The sequence below is a fragment of the Ovis canadensis genome, chromosome 4, assembly GCF_042477335.2.
Source record: "Ovis canadensis isolate MfBH-ARS-UI-01 breed Bighorn chromosome 4, ARS-UI_OviCan_v2, whole genome shotgun sequence".
Lineage (NCBI taxonomy): Eukaryota > Metazoa > Chordata > Mammalia > Artiodactyla > Bovidae > Ovis > Ovis canadensis.
Window position 1 is genome coordinate 106,881,169 of NC_091248.1, and position 21,256 is coordinate 106,902,424.

Here is a 21,256-nt window from a genome sequence, read left to right on the forward strand (position 1 = left end):
CACTCAGTTGTGTCCAACTCTTTATGACCCTATGGACTATAGCCTGCCAGGCTCCTCTGTCCATGGGATTCTCCAGGAAAGAATACTGGAGTGGGTTGCCATGCCCTCCTCCAGGGGATCTTCCCGACCCAGGGAGAGAACCCACGTCTCTTCCATCTCCTGCATCAGCAGGCAAGTTCTTTAACACTAGTGCCACCTGGGAAGCCCTTGCCGTTCAATACTATCATGCAAATCCTCAAATATTATTGCCTGTTCTGAGAACTGCATGTGTCTGCATCTTGTCTTTGTAAATGACCTCACGTGCAAATTCACCAAATAAATAATTTTTTTTTAATGTTGGTCACTTCTCAGCTTTTAAGCTAAGATCAAGTGTAAAAAGTTTGCATTCCCAAACTTCTAGACCTCACCCAAATGTGCCCTGAACTTAACATCCCTCTCCTTGGAGTCATCATCTTTCTTCTCTGAGCTGGGCACCATGCCCCTCCCAGCTGCTCAGGTTGGAACTTGAGAGTCACAGCACTTAAATCTTGGGGGGGGGGGGGTGCACACAGCAGCTGCTAGCTCTGGAGCCACATTTCTGTTAGATCCAGGCCAGAAATATAGAAGCCTTGCATGCCACCCATCCAACTCAGTTCCTAGTTCCAGTCTCAGAAGGAGCCTCAAGTACCTCTGGAATCCTAGCTACCAAAAAATCTGATAAACATTGTTTCTAGCTGTTTCATCTCTGCAGTTCAGGAAGGCTGAATCAAAAGCAGATTAGAAGAAACGCTGAATGAGTTAAGCTACTATATTTGCTACAGACCCTCATCCCCACTCTCAGCACCACCGCCTGTCCAGGTAGCTAACACCAGTTGGTGCTTATCTTTTGAAGCTCAACTGAAGGGTCACCTTCACTTTAGTTTCCTGATTCCTTGAAGACCAAGTTCAATGTCTTTTCTTTCCCTTATAATCCTCCATTACACCACCTGCCACACTGAATTATAATCATTCACCTTTGAACCTATATCCTGTGCTAAACACTGATAGAGTATATTCTGAGTGCCCAGCACAGTGCCTAGGATAAAGTGAAAGTTCACTCCATGTTTACTGAACTGATGAATAAACAGTGATATATCCTCCATGTTCCAGGCTTCACCTACAAGTGCTTTAAAATTTAGGTCCATGAACACTAGCATCCATGGGTGGGAGTTACTGGGTAAGTTATCCTTAGTCAGCTGAATCAATAGCACCATCCTCCTGGATCTCTCCCTTTTCCCTTCAAAAGGCCCAGGAGCAGCAGCATGAAAGAAGAGGGAAGACTCAGGTGTCAACAGACCCAGAGTGCATGAACCCACTGCGCACTCAATGCACTGCCTGCCATCCAGCCATCACTTATTAGTCACTACTGGGGACAAAAGCTTCTATTTCATTATTAAGCCACCACCCATGATAAGATCAATTTGTCCTGTGTGGGTCTTGGTTTGCTCTTCTATGAAGGGAGTAGCCTACCAGGCAAGCTCCAGTATCCCTTTCAGGTAGGACATTCTGGGATTCCATAAATGCCCTGATGGACTTGCACAATGCAGGTCTGTGGCCCATGTACCCACCCATTTGGGGTGCATTTCCCCATCTAAGCCACTAGTGAGGGGCAGATCACTCAAGCCCAGGCTTGTATTCTGAAGCCCTCTTTCATCACTCTGGGTCACTCCCTGACTCTTCACCATCATCATCCGTTGACTAACCCACACCTGTTGGTGTCCAGCAACCTCCTGGTATCACAGTTTGGATAAACATGCTGTGTGAACCCCAACAGACTGTAAGCAACTTCAAGGCAGGGTCTTTTTTTTTTTTTTTTTTTTTGGAAAAGCAAGAGGGCTGAAATGGAGAGAGAAGACAGAGATGGTTAGTGAACTCATACTAGTTGCCTGATCAGCCTGATTCCCTCGGCCAAGTCTGCATCGAAACTTGGGAAAGATCTCAACAGTCATCTTTGTGGTTTGTACAGTATCTAGGTATGGCCTGTATCATAACAGCTCAATGACCAGGGATTGCTAAAATGAGGATCCCAGCAGGAAGCTTCTGGCCCCAGGTGCCTCACAAAGTAAGGCAAACAATTGTTGAAAATTCTGTTTCCTTCCATACCCATGGGACTCACTGACCACCAGTCACACACAAGTGCTGACCAAGGTGCTGGAGAGGCTCCCGGAAAGCTCCCTGGGAAGACTTTAAAAGAGACAGCGCTCTTTTACCTCTTACCTCCTGCTAGACAAGTGTATATGGTTAGTCCCTCTCCAGAAGTTGGGTGCTGATCTGAAGGACCAAGTGTCAACTCCCAGGAAAGAAATCAACTTTTTAATGACTAAATCTGGGAAGCAGAGAAAGAACAAAAGTTTCATTTGCCAAGAGCTTTGCCACAACCATAAAAGGCTGTGCAGGTGGAAGAAAGGAAGGTCCCTAATCCCCTTGAGATAAGGTAGTGGAGGTGCCTGTTCTACACACCCCTCAAGTACAGGGATTCCTTAAATTCAGGGACACACTGCCAGAAGCTTCCTGCTGGGGTCCTCATCACGAGTTAAGACCTCAGACCCAAAGTTGGGCTCAGCATCTGAGCCTTAGGGCACTTGCCTCACCCTATAGCCTCCTTTTCTCAGCTATCTTCCTCCCTGATGGGACCAGAATGAACACCCCCAAATCCTCTAACAACCAAAGGAAGCTAACGTACCTAAAGTCAATTCTAGTTACATTCCAAGAGACCTAGAGAAACGGCACATCCACTAAAATAGCTGGAGAGAAAACTAGCAGTAAAACAGCCCAGTGGAAGAATGTGATACTAGTACAAGGTAAACCTCTTACTCTGAATGGATGAGGTTGGTATTTTCAGTCTTACTTTCATTCATTCTGCTGTTTATTGAGCATTTAATATGTGCCAAGTTATGAAAAATCCTGAGAGTGCGAAGATGAATAGGACCTGGACATGACAGTGAGGGGGTCTATAGAGTAGCTGGGGAGACAGAGAAGTCAATTTAAAATGAAAGTACAAGAAATGACTGTGCTCGAGGCCGTATGAACAAAGTACTGAAGGACCTCAGGGAAGTGCCTGGGCATCCCTTGGTATGGAAAAAATCAGCATGGAGAGAGTGATGCTTTAGCTGAGTCTGAAAGGACAGGACCATACTGCAGAGGGCTGGAATGGGGCACCGGGAGGGGCTTTGAAGGTGGAGGAGACTGTGTCTAAGGATTCCAGGTTTGGGAAACGTAAACCCAGTAGGTGATACAATGTAGGTGGTTAAAACCAACACAAACAAGTTTGGTCTCCAGACTCCTTCAAATCCCCTCTTGCTGGCTAAGTCTCCAAAGTGGGCAGATATCCCAGGGGACAATTTCTTACCTTTATTTAAACCAGTTTTTAAAATGAAGCCTCAGACTGGGGAATTTCACACCCCTTTGGATGAGTGTCCTTGCCCTGGCCACCTGTATAGTACACAGGTGTTGAAATAAAGGTAAGATAATGGACCTGACTCTAAATACTAACCCTCAAAATACTTTGTACGGACAGCACAGCTTCAGCTAATAAAAAATTTTGCATGTAATTTGCATTTAAAACCTTATATTCATGTAAGCTGGTATCAGTCTTCAAATTCACTCAGATATGAGAGGGTTTCATCCCTCAGTAGCAGCCCATGCTGCTGCTGCTGCTAAGTCCATAGGGATGGACAAATTTACACTGAACCAGAGATGGTCTTCCTGCTGAAGTCAAGGGACAGGGTTACCCATGAGGGTCATTGGCTTACAGGTGGCCTTTGCTCTTCTGGGCTCCCTGTCTTGTGGGTCTGTCAGAATTACTGTTATTTAGGTGATTTAGGAGATCTGGGTCCCAGGAGAAACAGCTGTCACTGCTGAAACTCACATAAAACTGTGTGGTAACAGAGTCTATTTCACAACTTTCGGTGTGAAAGAGCTCTGCAGTTAAGAAAAAACTGAGGCTCCGTTGAAATTATGAGGCAGCTGGTTGCCAGTGAAGAAAGGACCACCTGGACAAGGACCCTTCCTTCCCAGCCCAGGCCAGACACACAGTCCCCTGAAGTCCTCGGCAGGCACCACGATCGAGGATTCCACATTGCTCTTTGCTGGGAGGCAGCAGAGAGGCAGAAAGAGCTGGGCTGCTTGGTTCAGATAAACAGGTTTCAATCCAGGTTCTGCCATCCCTGGCTCTGGACCTTGGGCAATTCATCCTGCCAAGCTTCCATTTCCTCATCTGCAAAATAGATATGCTTTACAAGTCTGTTGCAAAGATTAAGTAAAATAACGTAGGGGAAATGCTAGCAGTCAACTTTAGCACAAGCACTTAATATAAGACTGTCATTTTTCCTTTTGTTTACAGCAACGTTTGTGGCTAAGAAATCAAGAAGAGATCAGTCTTAACTCCCAATTCTGCCAATTTTAGGGGGGAACCTAATGTGTTTCAGCACCTACTTTGTTTCAGAAACTGTATTTACTTTCTTTATAACCTGAGAATGTAACCCTGAAATAAAGGTATTATTGATTCCCATTATAAGAAAGTTAAGTTCAGAGAAATTAAGTAATTTATTAAAGACAAGACAGGACACTACAAAACTTCTAAAAGAGAACACAGGCAAAGCATTTGGGGGCATAAACTTTAGCAACATTTTCTTAGGCTCCCAAGGCAATAGAAATAAAAAAAAAAAAAACAAATGGATCCTAATCAAGCTTGTAAGCTTTTTCACAGCAAAAGGAAACCACAAACAAAATGAAAAGACAACCTATGGACTGGGGGAAATTATTTGCAAATGATGCAACCAAGGGCTTAATTTCCAAAATATACACAACAGCTCATATAACTCAACAACTGTTGGCTATATGGACAGCACAGCTTCAGTTAATAAAAAAAAAAAATTGCATGTAATCTGCATTTAAATATTCATACTCATGTAAAGTGGTAGCAGTCTTCAAATTCATTCTCTCAGATATGAGGGGGTTTGGTCCTGCAGCCACAGCCAAGGATGGACAAATTTACACTGAACCAGATATGGTATCCTTGCTGAAGGCAAAGGACAGGGTTTACCATGAGGGTCATTGGACTTCAGGTGGCTTTCACTCTTCTGGGCTCCGTGCCCTGTGGGTTTGTCAGAATCATTGATGAAAACCCAATCAAAAAATGATCAGAAGAATAGACATTTCTCCGAAGAAGACATACAAATAGCCAATAGGCACATGAAAAAATACTTAATATTGCTAATTATTAGAGAAATGCAAATTAAAACAATGAGGTATCACCTCACACTGGTCAGAATGGCCATCACCAAAAAGTCTACAAATAATAAAGGTTGGAGAAGTTGTGGAGAAAAGGGAACCTTCATACTGTTGGTGTGAATGTTAACTGGTGCAGCCGCTATGAAGAAAAGTATGCAGGTTCCTCAAAAAACCAAAAAAAGAGTTACCATGCAATTCAGCAATCCCACTCCTGGGCATATGGCTAGAGAAGCCTGTAACTTCAAATGATATGTGCATCCCAATTGTCATTACAGCAATATCTACAATAGCCAAGCCATGGAAACAACTTCCATGTCCATTGACAGATGAATGGATACAGATATGATGTACATACATACATATACATACAATGAAATACTTAAAGTGAACGTGTTAGTCACTGCATCATGTCTGACTCTTTGTGACCCCATGAACTGTAGCCAGTCAGGCTCCTATGCCCAAGGAATTATCCAGGCAAGAACATTGGCATGGGTAGTCATTCCCTTCTCCAGAAGATCATCCTGGCCCAGGGATCAAACCCAGGTCTCCTACACTGTGGACAGATTCTTTCCTGTCTGAGCCACCAGGCAATCGTCAGTAAAAGAGAATGAAATAATGCCATTTATAGCAACATGGATGGACCTAAAAATTACATTAAGTGAACTAAGTCAGACAGAAAAAAAATATCACTTGTATGCAAAACCTAAAAATGATACAAATAAACGTATTTACAAAACAGACACAGATTCACAGACATAGAAAACAAACTTGACTACCAGAGGGGAAAGGAGGGAGCAATATAAATTAGCAGTTTGGGATTAACAGATACAAACTGCTATATATCAAACAAACAACAAAGTCCTACTATATATCACAGGGAACTATATTCAAGAGATTCAGAATCTTAGAGTAAACTATATGGAAAATATTCTGAAGAATATATATAATAAATATAAATATATAATAATTTTATTATATATTATATAGGAGATTCCCTGATAGCTCAGTTGGTAAAGAATCTGCCTGTAATGCAGGAGACCTTGGTTCAATTCCTGGGTCAGGAAGATCTGCTGGAGAAGGGACAGGCTACCCACTTCCATATCTTTGGGCTTCTCTTCTGGCTCAGCTGGTAAAGAATCCACCCACAATGCTCGAGACCTGGGTTCAATCCCTGGGTTGGGAAGATTCCCTGGAGAAGGGAACGGCTACCCACTCCAGTATTCTGGCCTGGAGAATTCCATTGACTGTATAGTCCATGGAGTCGCAAAGAGTCAGACACAACTAAGTGACTTTCACTTGTATTATATAATAAAAGAATATATGTATGTATATATATGAATCACTTTGCTGTACATCAGACACTAATACAACGTTGTACTATACTTCAATTAAAAAAAAAGATCCCAGTTCTAAAGTTAGCAGTCACTAGAAGCAAGGGGACAGAACACTTTTAAGGTTCTTATGAAGAACCACCGTTGCCTGTTTAGCATTATTAGTGTAGAAACTTGGGCTGCAACTTACAGCTAGAGACTTTCTCTCCATTCGAACCAGCACAGTTCAGCCAAGAGATCAGTCTCTCCATCACTAGTTATCAACCACGGAGACAGGCCTTGACCCTCCTAAGTCCTAAGAAGACAGGCATACCCAAGTTAAGCAGGCTTTGGGGTTTACCAGACCTGGTTCACACATCAACTAGTTACATGATCAGGGGCAAATTTAACCTCTTGGCCTTTGTTTCCTCATCTGTGAAATAGGGAATGATAACATCTATGAGGAGATGATGGATGTAAGTGGCCCAACATGGTGCTTGCACTCTTGAGAGTGCCAGAAAGAACCCTGTAGTAGCAGCTTCACAAGACAAGCTGCGCGCCTCAGAGCTCTGGGTAACAGATGGGAAATTCCAACATCTAGGACACAATTATACAGATGTTTATGCCTCAGATCGGAGATGCTCAATAGGGTGGCCTGTGGGAAGGAATGCAGAAAGCTCACAGTCACCAACCTGCCTTATCCTTCTCTCCATCTCCTCTTCTTCGCAGCAATCTTCCTGATTTGCAAGGTAATAAATATGGCTCAGTCTCATTACCTTATCAACATACCCCATGCACTATTTGAAATTCTAGGACCAGGGCCCAAGGAAAATTTATTTCTCTCTGTTGTCTGATCTAAATTCTCTCTCTCTCTTTCCTTAGAGTATCTAGCACAGAGAAAGCTAGTCAAATAACTGGAAAACTTATTTTAGAGAAAGGGGAGGGAAGACAAAGAATTTATCTTAAGGGTAGGGAGGGACCAAGTCTTCTTCCTTTCATTTGGGAGCATTTGCAGCCTGACATATACCAATGCTTACAATTATTAATCAGACACTGACTTGCCTCTTCGCTTGTTTAGTATCTCCTCAGAATTCAAAAGCACAGAATCATTAGTTCTAGGAAAGCAACTGTGACTATGGATCTTTCTATTCCATTCAAACCACCTGGAAATAACATCATATCCTACAAGGAACTTAGAATATATCCTGAGAAACTTTTCCAGGATATCATGAATACTGACTTGGAAATATAATAAAGCATTCAGAAGCACATTACTTTCAAAGTTTAAAGCAGAAATTATGGAAGTTTAGAGCCCACCCATAAGAAGGTTTTTTCCGGTAGAACAGCCTACACACAAACACATATACACAATTCCAGGCTAAAATATTTGGTTTGTAACTGAGACTTAAGCTTGTCAATTAATATATGAAGTATTTCTTACCTCCTTTTCGTTTACCACTTACATTCACACTCTGTGTCCAGACATATACATGCATGTATATACACACCATTAGGGAAGCAAACAGGTCAAATTGATCAAGTTTAATGATTCTGTGGTTATTGTCATTATCACTTGGAACGCATCACTACTGTTCCATTAAGTCTGCTCACTGCAGATAGCCCGGATCACCTAGCCTCCCAATCAGATTATTTAATCACCCCCAAACCCTCACAACACAGATCACTATGATGAAGAACAGAAAGATACATATTAGTCTGTGGCAGAGCACTCGTCTTTAGGATCCAAAGATCTCTACAACCAACAAGAGCAGATGGGGGAAAGCAAAGAATAAGGAAATGATAGCGTTTGAATCCAACTTTTCTGAGACCCTCCATTAGTAATAACACAGGTGAGGAAGATGAGTTTTATGGACTGAAACACTGTGACCTCCCTAAGCGAGGGCAAAGGACCCTGGTGATAGGAATGCACAAACATTTTGGCTACAGGGACATGGAGGTTTAGCCAGAAGGCTATCCATAGCGTAGCAAGTACCCCAGCCCTATTCGACTGAATTTCTACCACTTTCTCGTGAGGGTCACAGCATCTCTCTGGAATCCTCTGCAGCACAACTAGTTGGGGGGAGGTGTAAATGTCAGAGCTAATTCTTTGTATCCAGGCAGGATCAGAGCTTCCTGATCAGACATCTCTCTTTAAGAAGGTAGATTTTTTTTCTTAATGGGAGTTCAACATTGAGGGATAGACAGCAAAGTCACTCACTCACAGTCTCAAGCCAACACTGCACAGCAGGTTATGGCAGGGAGGGACAAGTGTGAGAGGTCTAGAAGCCTATCCAGGCCAAAAGCATGTCACTCAAGAAATCCCTAAGAACCAACTGGTGTGCAGGGTTTTCTCCAGATGGTCACAAGTGGCGTGGTTTGTCCAGACAAACCACAGGGATTAGGTCATGCCCTGCCCTAAGTATTTCAAGTTTCCCAGTTCCACGATGAACTCCCCAAGTTCACTATCCCTGGGCCCTTTGGACTAGGGGACAATCTGTCACTATTCCAAACTTCCTGGTCCCTCTCCAGCCTGCATCTATGTCCCCAGAGAATTGGGGCAGCAGTGGGCCAGACTCAAGACTGTGATGAAATGGAGTAAATAGTGGGTCCTTGTGTGTGTTTAGAAATAAACTGAACTTCCTTTGGAGTCATATGTACTTCTAGTTCTGCACTAGGAGCAGGATATTACAACCAAAAAAAAAAAAAAACCACCTTATTTTAAAAGACATTCACTTCCCCAACTTTGGCACCTCTCAATCCTAACCTCTCCCCACTCCTCCCTTCATGCACAGGCCATCAGAAGATGCTGTCCCAACACTTTCAGTATCTCTGGGGCCCAAGGATAAAATGGCATTAATGGCATTTGACAGAAGATCCCATCCCACACTGAGGATTCCTCCCAGGTCAACACAGTGAAGAAACGAGACGGAGACATAAGAGAAGGGGTGGGAGAAACCAGAGCCTGTCCCTTCTCACAGACGAGGCACAGAAATCGGAGGAGTGAAAATGGCATCATCTCTTGCCAGAGGGCCACCAACCACCACCAGCTGGGAGCCGCATGATCGCTTGCTTCTCCTCTGGACTGAAGTGCAAGATGGTCAGGATGGCAGTGAGCGTCTGCTGGCGGCCCAGGGCGTCTGGCAAGGTCAGGAAGCGATAGATGATGTTCTTGAGATATTCCAGGTTGGCCCCCTCCCGACTCTGGTCCCTGCTGTGCTTCGCAATGTGGCTCTGCAGGGCTCCCACCTCCTCCCGATGCCGCTCCCCCTCCTCCAGCAAGCGGTCCTGCAGCCGATGGACTTCCACCTCCAGCCGGTGCTTCTGTTTCCTCAGCGACGCGATCTCCACCTCCTTGCGGGCCAGCTGCTCGGCATACAGGAAGAAAGTGGGCTCGCTGGCAGCAGCGAGCTGCAGGGCTTGGGTCAAGCTGTCCGGGGTGGAGGTGTCCGCCTGGTCCCTGGGGCCCGTGCCACCCACGGGGCTTCTGCGCCCCGGCAGCCCGGAGGACAAGGCCACGGACCGCAGCTGCTCCAGCTCCAGGTCCTTCTCAGCCAGCACAGCCAGCGCCCGGTCCCGCTGCTTGTGCAGCTCCTCCTCCAGCTTCAGTGTGCGGTCCCGGAAGTCCAGCTGGCTCCGCTCCAGCTCCTGCCGGTGGCCGTGCTGCAGCCGGGCCAGCTCCTGCTTCCAGCCCTCAGCCTCCTGCTGGTGCTGGCGCTCCAGCTCCTCGCAGGACAGCCGCAGCGAGATGTACTTCTCCTTCAGCTCGGCCAGCTGCTCCCGGGCTTCCTCCAGCTCCTTGCCGAGGTTCCCGTCTTTGACGTTCTTGCTCTTAAGGACCACCTGGGCCCGCATCTTGTACCTCTCAAATTCCTCCTTCAGCTGTTTCAGCTCCTGCTGGTAGTAGAGCGCTGTGGCCTTCTCCCCATCAGCAGCCTCGGAGCTGGGCATTATCTCCAGGTCGCAGAGCTTCTCCACATCCAGGGTCACCTGGCTCTTCCTGGCCGCCACCTGCAGCAGCCTCTTCAGCTTCTCCATCTTGTCCTTCAGGACGTTGACATCCAGACTGGACTCCTCTCCATGGCTGTCCAGGGGGGACCGGCTGGAGGCCGCTAGAGCCAGGGTTTTGTTCTCCAGGTCCAGCTGCAGAATGCGCTCCTTCAGCTTCTGGATGGCCAGCTGGTCCTTCTGCTTGGCTTTCTCGTAGGTGCCCAGCAATTCCGACACCTGGGATATTTGATTCTCCAGAGCCGCCACCCTCTGCTCTTCCAACTGAGACTGCTGGCGCAGCTGATCCTCAGCGAGGGCTGTCTGAAAAAACAAGGGAACAGGTGGAGATGCATCCAGAAAAGCCACAGGGTCGGAGGGTCAACTTTAAGAAAGCAAGAGAGGGAGGACAAAAAGGTTATGGGATGCAGGTGGCCTGGCAAAAAATGGGAACTGGGAAGCTTTCTGAGTTTGGGAGCTAACCCAAGCTCCTGTAACTTGCTCTCAGACACACATTATACCCAATGATATTAAGAGTCTTTGGAGATCTGCTACTGTTCTGCTTTAGTGTTTCTACTCTCTCCACCCATACACCAAGCTCACGTGTAAGTGTGCTGTTCACCATATTACATTCTTTTCCTCTTCCAACATTCCTGGAAGTTCAGAGTTGGCTTGGATCTCTCCCCACGCTGAAAGGAGGCACTGGAAAATAGCCTATCTTTCCAGACATGGCAAATATTGACTGCAAGCAATAGAAGAGGTGATTTCTTCTATGAAAATTCCCTTTGTCCCCTCCAGCCACCCTACCTACAGGCATCCACTGCTACCCATAGATAGGCATACTGCCATAAGCCCCCACTCCACCTTCCACTGCACAGCCGCTGCTACACTGCTTCACAGAGCACAGCTGGGAAGATGCCATGCCCTGACACTCAGATCTGTCTAGCTCCAACTTCAGACTACACTCAGAAACTCCACATCCTGTTGGAAGCACTCTGTGGATACTGTCAACACCACACAGAAAAGGATTTCTCAGGACCCACAAGTGAAACTTTTCGAAGCGCATAAAAAACCAACAGTGCAGGCACTTAGTTCTGTCAAAGGAGAAAAAAAAAAAACACTAATATTTCCCCATGTGTCACAAGTGGTGTGTGCTGACTCGTGTCTGACTCTTTACTTCCTTATGGACTGTAGCCTACCAGGCTCCTCTGTCTATGTGGTTTTCCAGGCAAGAATACTGGAGTGGGTTGCAACTTCCTACTCCAGGGGATCTTCCTGACCCAGGGATCAAACCCATATCTCCAAAATCTCTTCCATTGGCAGATGGATTCTTTACCACTGAGCCACCTGAGAAGCCACTTTAAGTTAAATGACTCATGTTTGAAAGAGATGAAGATAATTACCTTTCTCATTTCCTGCTGCAACTGAGCCTGGAAATGGCTCTTGAGGCAGGCAGCCTCTTCTTGAAGCTCCTTCAGCCGGGGGTCAGGCTGATTCTTCTCGTCTCGAAGAGCCTGAAGCTCACCTTTCAGCTCTTCCACCTCACGGGTCAGTTGCTTGGTCTGCAGTTCAAACCCTTCCATCTGACCGGCTGCATAGGCCCGCCCGGCCAGAGCTTCCCGAGTCTCTTCCAACCGAAGCTCCAAGTCCTGGCGCTGGGCCCTCTCCTCCTGCAGCAGTTTCTGGAGCTCACGCAGCATCAAGGCATGGTCGCTCTGCTCTTGGGCCCGATCATGTTGCTGCGTGATAAGCCGGGCTTTGGTTTCTGCTATCTGTTCCTGCAGCCCCTTCAGTTCTCCTTCCAGCCGGCCCCTCTCCTCCTCTGCTTTCTTACTGGCATCCTCTAAGTCCTGCTTCATCTTCTTTTTGTCCGCCAGGTAAGAAGCTTCCATGCGGGACTTCTCCTGGGTGACTGTAGCCAAAGAGCTGGTCAAAGTAGCCAACTGAGTCTTCAGCTGGTGCAGTCGTTTGTCCACCTCCCCACCCCCAGATGGTCCGTCCCCACTACTACTGCTAACGCCACTCTCTGACCCGCTGGCCTCTTCCAACTTTGGAGGAGGTGGTCCACGGGCCAGTCTGTCATCTTCTACCCCAAACTCACCCTTGGTGCTGGTGATACTGGCCGCAGTATCCAGGCTGGCGGCGGTCCCTGTGCTATCCTCGCTGTGAGTGGAGCATCGGTCATCCACAGAGTCAGGAAAGGTGAGGCCTTGAGGCTGCACACCTGCGAGGCCTACATCCGCCTCGTGGGATACAGACAGTACCTTAATGCTGGCCTCCAGCGCCTCTTTCTCCTTCAGCAGACTTTTATAGGCAAGGACTACATCCTTGAGACGAGTTTGGTACTGGAGGAGCTGCTTCTTCTGAGTCTCAATGGTCTCCAGCAGGTCCTTCTTGCTTGGGCCGCCCCCGAAATTCATTCCAAACTTCTCCATGAGGGTTCAGGACGGGTTGCTCCAGGCCAGGGTTTGGACAGGCTGGGAGAGCGTCACGAAGATGCTAGCAGGGGTTGTATGCGACGGGGAGATAGCTGTCCCCCTCTGCCGCACATCCGCTCCAAGCAGCTGTTTGAGACCAGATGCAGGGCGGCGGGGCAGCCGGGCAGAAACGCTTGCCAGGTCCCAGACAGGAGGGCGGGGGCGGGTCCTATCCTAGAGGCGGGGCGACGCTGGCACAAGAAGGGCACACTGCCAGGGCTCGCCCGCACTGCCCCAGAAGCCGCTCCGCGCTCCCCGCTCACCCAGCCACAGCAGCACCGGCCCGGCCCCGGCGCACTACAGGCCAAAGGTTTAAGATGAGCGTAGCTCCATCCCGACTTCCTAACTCTAGCGGCTGGGACAACGGCGCTTCCGGGTCTGCTGGAAGTGACGAGAGCGCGACGTATTGAGCCCCGCCCCCAGTGGGCGCGAGGTGGGCGGGGCTACCTCAGCCGGCCGGTGGGAAGAGAACCCAGCAGGGCTGAGAACTGGTCACTCTCCGGCCGAGTGCTGGTTCCTCTTCACCACAGCAGAGCAAGCAGAGTCGAGTACACCGGAGTCATGTTGGTTTGCTGAAGGCGCCTGATCTTGCTCTAGCGCTAAGATCAGCGAGGGACGGGGGCGACATTGTAATGAGTCCTTACCAAAGACTCGGGTAAATGACAGGCCCCACTGGGTGCTCAGTACCGTTGTCCTTAAAGAGCAACAGTTAAGACTACCATTTAGACCGCAAAGATGACAACCCTTTCTAGGACAATATTTGACACCTAGACGGTGTATAATTATTATTACACCTTTCCTGAGTTCTGCTGGGTTCATTTAACAAATATATATAAATAAATATATATAGGCATCATGTCCATTCTAAGTGCCACCTATATTTCAGAAGCTTCACAAGAGTTTTGCTATTTAGTCTTTATAATTAATCTGCTGAGCATCATTAGCACTATTTTACAGATAGTGCAACGTGAGGCACAGAGAAGTTAAGTAATACACCAAGGTCACATAGCCTTGGGTTTAGAATCCCATGTAGATCGGTCTGATTCTCAACATACCAAGTGCTATGCCAGGTGATCACCAGGAAGGGACAAGTTCCTACCCTCAAGGAGCCCACATCTAGAGAAGCAGCAGCCATGCAAACACACGTATATTCAAAGTGATACTGAAGTTAAGAGGAGGAAGCCCTGTCTAAGGGAAACAGCGCAGGCTTTCAGGGGAAATGAGTTGGAATTTGAAGAGTAAGTACTGATTGTCCATCTAACTAGAAATGAGGGAAACAACATTCTGCTAACTGCTGCTAAGTCACTTCAGTTGTGTCCGACTCTGCGACCCATAGACGGCAGCCCACCAGGCTCCCCCGTCTCTGGGATTCTCCAGGCAAGAACACTGGAGTGGGCTGCCATTTCCTTCTCCAGTGCATGAAAGTGAAAAGTGAAAGTGAAGTCGTTCAGTCGTGTCTGACTCTTGGCGACCCCATGGACTGCAGCCCACCAGGCTCCTCCGTCCATGGGATTTTCCAGGCAAGAGTACCAGAGTGATGTGCCATTGCCCTCTCCAAAACAACATTCTAGGCAGAGGGAAAACTTGCAAGGACTCTGGAGCATCAGAGAGTTTGTCTCACCTGGGAAGCATTGAGAATCATTTCAAGGCAGTAGCTTAGGGTATGCAAAGGAGCTGGCAACAGATACTGCTGACACAATAGATGAGCACCCAAATTAAGGTATTTGGATTTTACCTTTGGTTATAAGACACTAAAGGATTTCCATCACAAGAGTGGCATCAAGTCTTATATGACAAGGTGGAGATACCAAAGTGCAGAAGACCATTTTCAGTCATGGGGATCAAATGATAGTGAAATAGAGCAATGATAACAGGGATGTAAAGAGGCTAATTAAAAAGGATGAAATAATGCCATTTGCAGCAACATGGATGGACCCAGAGAGTGTCATACTGAGTGAAGAGAAGGAGAAATAGCGTATGGCATCCCTTATATGTGGAATCTAAAAAGAAATGATACAAATGAACTTCCTTACAAAATGGAAAATGACTCACAGACTTAGAGAAGGAACTTATAGTTGCCTAGAGGGGAAGGGATAGTTAGGGAGTTTGGAATGGCCACGTACACATGGCTGCTGTTGCTGTTTAGTCACTGAGTTGTGACTGACTCTTTGCAACCTGATGGACTGTAGCCCATCAGCTTCCTCTGTCCAAGGGATTTCCCAGACAAGAATACTGGAGTGGGTTACTATTTCCTTCTCTAGAGGATCTTCCTGACCCAGGGTCGAACTCCAGTCTCCTGCTTGGCAGGCATTCTTTACTAGTAAGCCACCTCGGAAGTCCCTGTATTTAAAATGGATAACCAACAAGGACCTACTGTATAGCACATGGAACTCTGTTCAACATTATGTGGCAGCCTGTATGGGAGGGGGGTTACAGGGAGGATGGTTCCATGTATATGTATGGCTGAGTCCCTTAACTGTTCACCTGAAACTATCACAATACTGTTAAATGGCTATACCCCAACACAAAATTAAAAGTTCAAAACATAAAGATGTTAGGACAGAGGGAAACAAGGCTAATTGAAAGAGCTAAAGATCACCACTAGTTGTGTTATTATATTAGAACTCTTTTAAGTGTGCTCTTCAATCTTGTAAAAGCTTTCTTAGGAATGTAAGCCTCTGAGGAATAGGAGTCATGTATTCACTCATACTTGACGCCCAAAATCTGTTCTCTTTAGAGTGATGGTCAGACACTAGAAGTCTTTTGAAACCCAGTTTCTTGGTAGCCCAGATAACATCCAGCTGCATCATAGAAAACATTCAGATACATTATCATTTTAATATCATTTTAATCTTCACCATAACCTCATGAGGCAATTAGGACGGATATCAGTCTCCTTTTGTAGATGAGAAAATGATAGGTTGTATTGTTGAAATCAAGCCCTAAAAAGTGGGGGAGGGGGGGCAGAACTGGTATTTGAAATGAGGCCTGGAACAATGGCACCTAATGGGTACTCAATAGACATTTATTTAATGAGGAAAGGAAGGAACGAAGGAACAAACGTTCTCTGATCCCAGCTCACCTCACCGTGTCCACTGCACCAGCAATTGATCCTAGAAGCCCGCTGAGAATCCAGAATAGGCAAAACGTCTGTCTTTGCTCCACTGAGCAACCAGTTAGTCCATTCAACCAAGGCAGCATTTGTTTTATAAGTATTGGGTGCGGCATCGACCCAGTCTCTGTCATAAGAGAAATTTAAACTAATTCCTATCTTGCAATTTCCCCCTTTGATGCTAAGATCAGTGGGGAAATAACTGGTGAAGCTCTTTGGTGAGAGCTTCCTCACAGGATAGCTGTGCATCAAAAATCCTGGTCCCCAGGTCTGTGGCAGAGTGAGGAAGGAGCTTCAGAAAGGCTGCCCGGTGCGACCTGAAAGGCGTTATTGCCAGGGCCTTCTAGGAGAAAGCGGAGTCCTGTAGTATACAGTAGGGTCTGCTGCTGCTGCTGCTAAGTCGCTTCAGTCGTCTCCGACTGTGAGACCCCATAGACGGCAGCCCACCAGGCTCCGTCGTCTCTGGCATTCTCCAAGCAAGAACACTGGATTGGGTTGCCATTTCCTTCTCCAATGCATGAAAGTGAAAAGTGAAAGTGAAGTCGCTCAGTCGTGTCCGACTCTTAGCGACCCCATGGACTGCAGCCTACCAGGCTCCTCCTCCATGGGATTTTCCAGGCAGGAGTACTGGAGTGGCGTGCCATTGCCTTCTCCGCGGATCACTGAAACTAGAGTATTAAGGAACCATGAAGCACATCTTCCTCCACCTGTGGCGTACTCCTCTCGAGAGTCTACGGTCACTGAACCACTTACTACGTTCCAAGTCCCTCGCTGAGAGCTGAGAGGACAAAAGGAAAGAGGAAGACATTTGCACGGAATTTCCGTCCCCCTCCCCCGGGGGGGGGGGGGTGATGCACACAGTCGAGGCTGCTGGTTACCAAGAGCTAAACCGGAGCCCAGTGTGTGTTGGACGCAACAAACCAAAGCCCGGCGACCGGCTACTGAAGATGGGGGGAGAGGGCCGTTACGGAGCGTCGTAGGATTTTCTCGGCTTCGCTCGGGTTGCTGGTTCAGCTCCAAGGACCTGACTGGCGTGCTAGAAGCCTGGGGAGACCCAGGGCCTTCCCATCTTCGAAACTGGCGCCCTAACCATAGAGGCGGTGAAGACTCGCTCAGCTTCAGTCTTCCGGAGCCAGGGCCTGGAGGCGGGGCGGAGGGGCGGGGCTGAGGGCTGGGGCGGGGCCAGAACGGGGGCCGGCCCGAGGTGACGTAGGGCGGGCCGAGACGCGCGGAGGCGGCGGCGGTACCTCCTCCTCCTGCTGCTGCTGCTGCTGCTGCTGCTGCTGCGTCCCATCCCCCAGCGGCCGGCCGGTTCCAGCCAGCACCTCGCGTCGGTGCCCGCGCCCCCTCCCCCGGCCCCGCCATGGGCCTCACCGTGTCCGCGCTCTTTTCGCGGATCTTCGGGAAGAAGCAGATGCGGATCCTCATGGGTGAGGCAGACCAAGCTCGCGGCCCGGACGCGAGCGCCGGCCCCTGCGCAGCCCTGCTGCCCCCGCGTCCCTCCAGCCCCCGCTCACCCGTGTCTCCGACCCCGAGTCACCCACGTCCTTACCCCCCGGGGGGCACTACTCTCGGGTGGATCGCGGTCTGCAGCACCGCCTCCGGGGCCTGACACCCGGAGCTGCGGGCCTGGGTGGGGTGAAGCTCCCTGCGCCCCAGCCCGGCTGGTAAGAAGGGAGGATTCCCCGCCCTTGGAGACGACTTTTAAAAGGAGCGCTCGGCGTTTCTCTTGCCCCTCTTTCCCCTCAGTCCTCCGCCGTCCCTCGCCCGCTCTGGGGGCAGGAGTTGGCGCTCCCCACCCCGACAGCCCTCAAGGCCCCGAAGGTAGATAGCAGCGCGCACCTGGAGGCGCCCGGGCTCTCCGCCCCCGTCAGCATCGGTTGTCTTGGCCTCTCCCCTTCCCTGGGCTCTAGGGGGCTCCCTCGCTCTCATCTCCATCCCTGTGCCCCTCTCCGTTGCAGTTGGCTTGGATGCGGCTGGAAAGACCACAATCCTGTACAAACTGAAGTTGGGGGAGATTGTCACCACCATTCCCACCATAGGTGAGTTCGGAGGCGAGGCCGGGAGGAGAGGGAGCGCGGCAGGGTCCCTTCCGACGATCTGCTCCGTATTCTGCCCCAGGCCTTTATCTGCCGGGAACTGACCCTGAAATCGAATCCTGCTACCTGAGAAGTGGGTCAGGGTATCTCTATGTGCGGGGTGGATGTGACCTAGCGCCGCCCGGCCTGTGGACTGTCGGGCCTCTTGGGGTTCTTTTCCCTGGGGCCTCGATCGTTGCCTTCTGGTTTTGTGTCCCTCCTGAATCCACTTAGTGTTAATGAGTTCCTTCCTTTCAGGACTTTTGCCTCATATGTTGTACAATTATCTGCAGGCTTCAATGTGGAAACAGTGGAATACAAGAACATCTGTTTCACAGTCTGGGACGTGGGAGGCCAGGACAAGATTCGGCCTCTGTGGCGGCACTACTTCCAGAACACTCAGGTTGGGGCTACTCCACCCCCAGGGAGAGATGTTAGGGTTAGGAAGGCTGAGGTGTTGGCCCTAAGCCAGGAAAAAACCCTTACAGCCTCTCACCCTCATTTGTAGGCGAGCCTCTTCAGATTGCCCTTATCCTTTTGAGACTTAGCCAGCCACCTTCCGCTTCTCCTTAGAAGCAGAGTTCTGAATCCAGGCTGCCTGATTTAGGGCTTATCACATGTCTTTCCCTGTTGCCTTGCACATCTTTTTGCTAGACCGCTTGCCTGAGGGCAGAGGCTGCATCCGTTGCAGGATGTCTCCAGTTTGTGCTAGGATAACTGCAGATCGTTATGGAATGAGCAGGCTTACTAGATGAGCAAGCTTTCGACACAATTAAAGACAGGCAGAAAAGCAAAGGGTCCAGAGGAGGATGTGTGTGTCCCGGACTCGGGAGATAGCTCCTCCTTCCTGTCTTCCTTTGCACCCAGGGCCTCATCTTTGTGGTGGACAGTAATGATCGAGAGCGGGTCCAAGAATCTGCTGACGAACTCCAGAAGATGGTGAGCACCCGGAGCCCCGGGGAAGAGAAGTCTCGTGCGGGTGTGAGTCAGAAAGTGCCTCACGGGCCGCGAACGTACCTTTCTCTTTGTGGGTACAGCCACTAGAAGTAACTCACCCTGTTTTGAATCGGGGTCAGGTAGAAAGTATCAGACTGACTTTTCCCTTGAATGTTCTCTCCTGTCTTCACAGCTGAGTCTGAGATTGTGGGGAGGGGAGAGTTATACCAGGTGGAAGGAAACATCCTCCTACATTCTTGTTTTGCCATTTGGAAATGTCATCTTGACTAGGGCAAGTAGTCTAATTAGAAAAAGACCCTTGCTGGACTTAAGCAGTTGGTAACTGTCTGTCTTGTGTTCAGTAGATGACACAGTATTCTGTTCTTCCCACAAATATGCTAGAAGGTAGAAGGGCGAGGGGGCTCCCATGCACAGCTGCGTTCCACCCACCCCCTTCACCTCCCCCAGCTGCAGGAGGATGAACTGCGGGATGCAGTGCTGCTGGTGTTTGCCAACAAGCAGGACATGCCCAACGCCATGCCCGTGAGCGAGCTGACCGACAAGCTGGGGCTACAGCACTTGCGAAGCCGCACGGTGAGGGCCCGCCTGGCCCCAGGAAGCCCCAGGCCTGGCAGGAAACAAAGGCATCTCCTTTTTTGTCCCTGCTGCTGACCTCTTTCTTTCCCCCTCCCCACAGTGGTACGTCCAGGCCACCTGTGCCACCCAGGGCACAGGCTTGTACGACGGGCTGGACTGGCTGTCGCACGAGCTGTCAAAGCGCTAGCCAACCAGGGGCCGGCCCCTGCTGCCCAGAAGCTCCCGCGTGCATCATCCTGGGAGGACCAGACTCCCGGACTCCTCAGGCAGTGCCCTTCCCTCCCAGCTCCTCCTCCCCCGCAGACACAGGCCACTGCTCCTGCCTGCATGCTCTCTCTCTTTTGGGAGCCTGGAGCCCCACTCTCTGGGCACGGAGGGATCTGATCTCCTGTCCACTGGGACCTGTGGAAAGGGGTTTCCAGGGCCAAGGCCCCTTCTTCCAGAAGAGGAGCAGGGATCCGGGTTTAGTTTTTTTTCTTCCGTTTCGGGTGTCCCCTTTGGGCCAGGTGGGAAGGGGAGGTGAGGGCTCCAGGTGGTGCTATGATGTGGCACTGGATATTGAGTAATAAATTTGCTGTGGTTTGTACTCCGTGTTGTGTGTAGCCTACAAGTGGGGGACTGGGGGGCTGGGTTACTGGCTGCAAAGATAATATGGTCATGGCGGGGCCAGGGCTCAAAGTTGCTAGGGCTTCCCTGGTGGCTCAGCGGTAAAGAATCCACCTGCCAGGGGACACAGGCTCAATCCCTGGGACGGGAAGATCCCCTGGAGGAAGGACATGGCAACCCACTCCAGTTTTCTTGCCTGTGAAATCCCATGGACAGAGGAGTCTGGCAGGCTGCAGGCCATGGGGTCTCGAGAGTCGGACACGACTGAGACTAAACGACAACGATAGCAAAGCAGCTAAGGCTGCCAAGCCAATCCCTTACCCCAAGTGCACACACAACCTTACCCTCATCTGGCTCAGCTTCTCCCTCCTTACTCAAGACGAGAAGTATTTGGGGCATCCAGTGGAGGAAATTCCATTCCTTCCCCAATTCCAAGGGGCCTTTGCTGCGGGTAACAGGCTCTACCTTCATGGGTTCGTAAACCACCTGACCCCCATTTCCCATCCACCTCCCAGCTGCTTAGAGCAGTGGTTCTTAATGATGACTATGCACATTGAAACGAGGCAGGGGGGATATTAAGAATAAGGGCCCTGAGGCACACTTCTGAAAGTGATTCTTCAGGACTGGTCTGAGACCCAAGAATCTGCATCTCTAAAATTAACCAGGTGATTCTGTCGCTCAGAGTCTATTGGCCTTATTTTATAAAACCTTGGTAGGGCTTCCCTGGTGGCTCAGATGGTAAAGAATCCACCTGCAATGCGGGAGGCCTGGGTTCGATCCTGACGATCCCTGGGTCAGGATCTAGTGACTTAAGTGCAGGCAGGGTCTGGGGAGGGCTTCCCAGGAGGCGCTAGTGGTAAAGAACACACCCACCAGTGCAGGAGATGTTAAGAGACATGGATTCCA

General features: G+C 49.2%; 2 protein-coding genes across 5 annotated transcripts; one reads left to right on the forward strand and one right to left on the reverse strand.

The window, feature by feature from the left end:
* Nucleotides 1-2,866: 2,866 nt before the first annotated feature.
* On the reverse strand, nt 2,867-13,418 carry GCC1 (GRIP and coiled-coil domain containing 1). Of its 4 annotated transcripts, XR_011256499.1 has the most exons (4): nt 11,948-13,395; nt 9,807-10,868; nt 6,772-6,876; nt 3,570-4,234 (listed from the first exon to the last, which is right to left on the reverse strand). XR_011256499.1 is itself a non-coding variant. In XM_069586931.1 (3 exons), exons 1-3 carry the CDS (start codon nt 12,977-12,979, stop codon nt 3,974-3,976), a joined length of 2,355 nt encoding a protein of 784 aa, XP_069443032.1. In that variant the 5' UTR covers nt 12,980-13,401; the 3' UTR covers nt 2,867-3,973. The 4 variants fall into 4 exon arrangements, 3 of the variants coding, with proteins under 3 accessions (XP_069443032.1, XP_069443034.1, XP_069443033.1); XM_069586931.1 differs by lacking the exon at nt 6,772-6,876 and having other exon boundaries at nt 2,867-4,234; nt 11,948-13,401; XM_069586933.1 differs by lacking the exon at nt 3,570-4,234 and having other exon boundaries at nt 6,743-6,876; nt 11,948-13,374.
* A 3,322-nt stretch (nt 13,419-16,740) lies between these two features.
* Nucleotides 16,741-20,330, forward strand: ARF5 (ARF GTPase 5). The gene is made up of 6 exons (XM_069586934.1): nt 16,741-17,563; nt 18,095-18,175; nt 18,505-18,614; nt 19,079-19,150; nt 19,616-19,741; nt 19,845-20,330. The coding sequence occupies exons 1-6, from the start codon at nt 17,497-17,499 to the stop codon at nt 19,929-19,931; spliced, it is 543 nt and encodes a 180-aa protein (XP_069443035.1). The 5' UTR covers nt 16,741-17,496; the 3' UTR covers nt 19,932-20,330.
* The last annotated feature ends 926 nt before the right edge of the window (nt 20,331-21,256 follow it).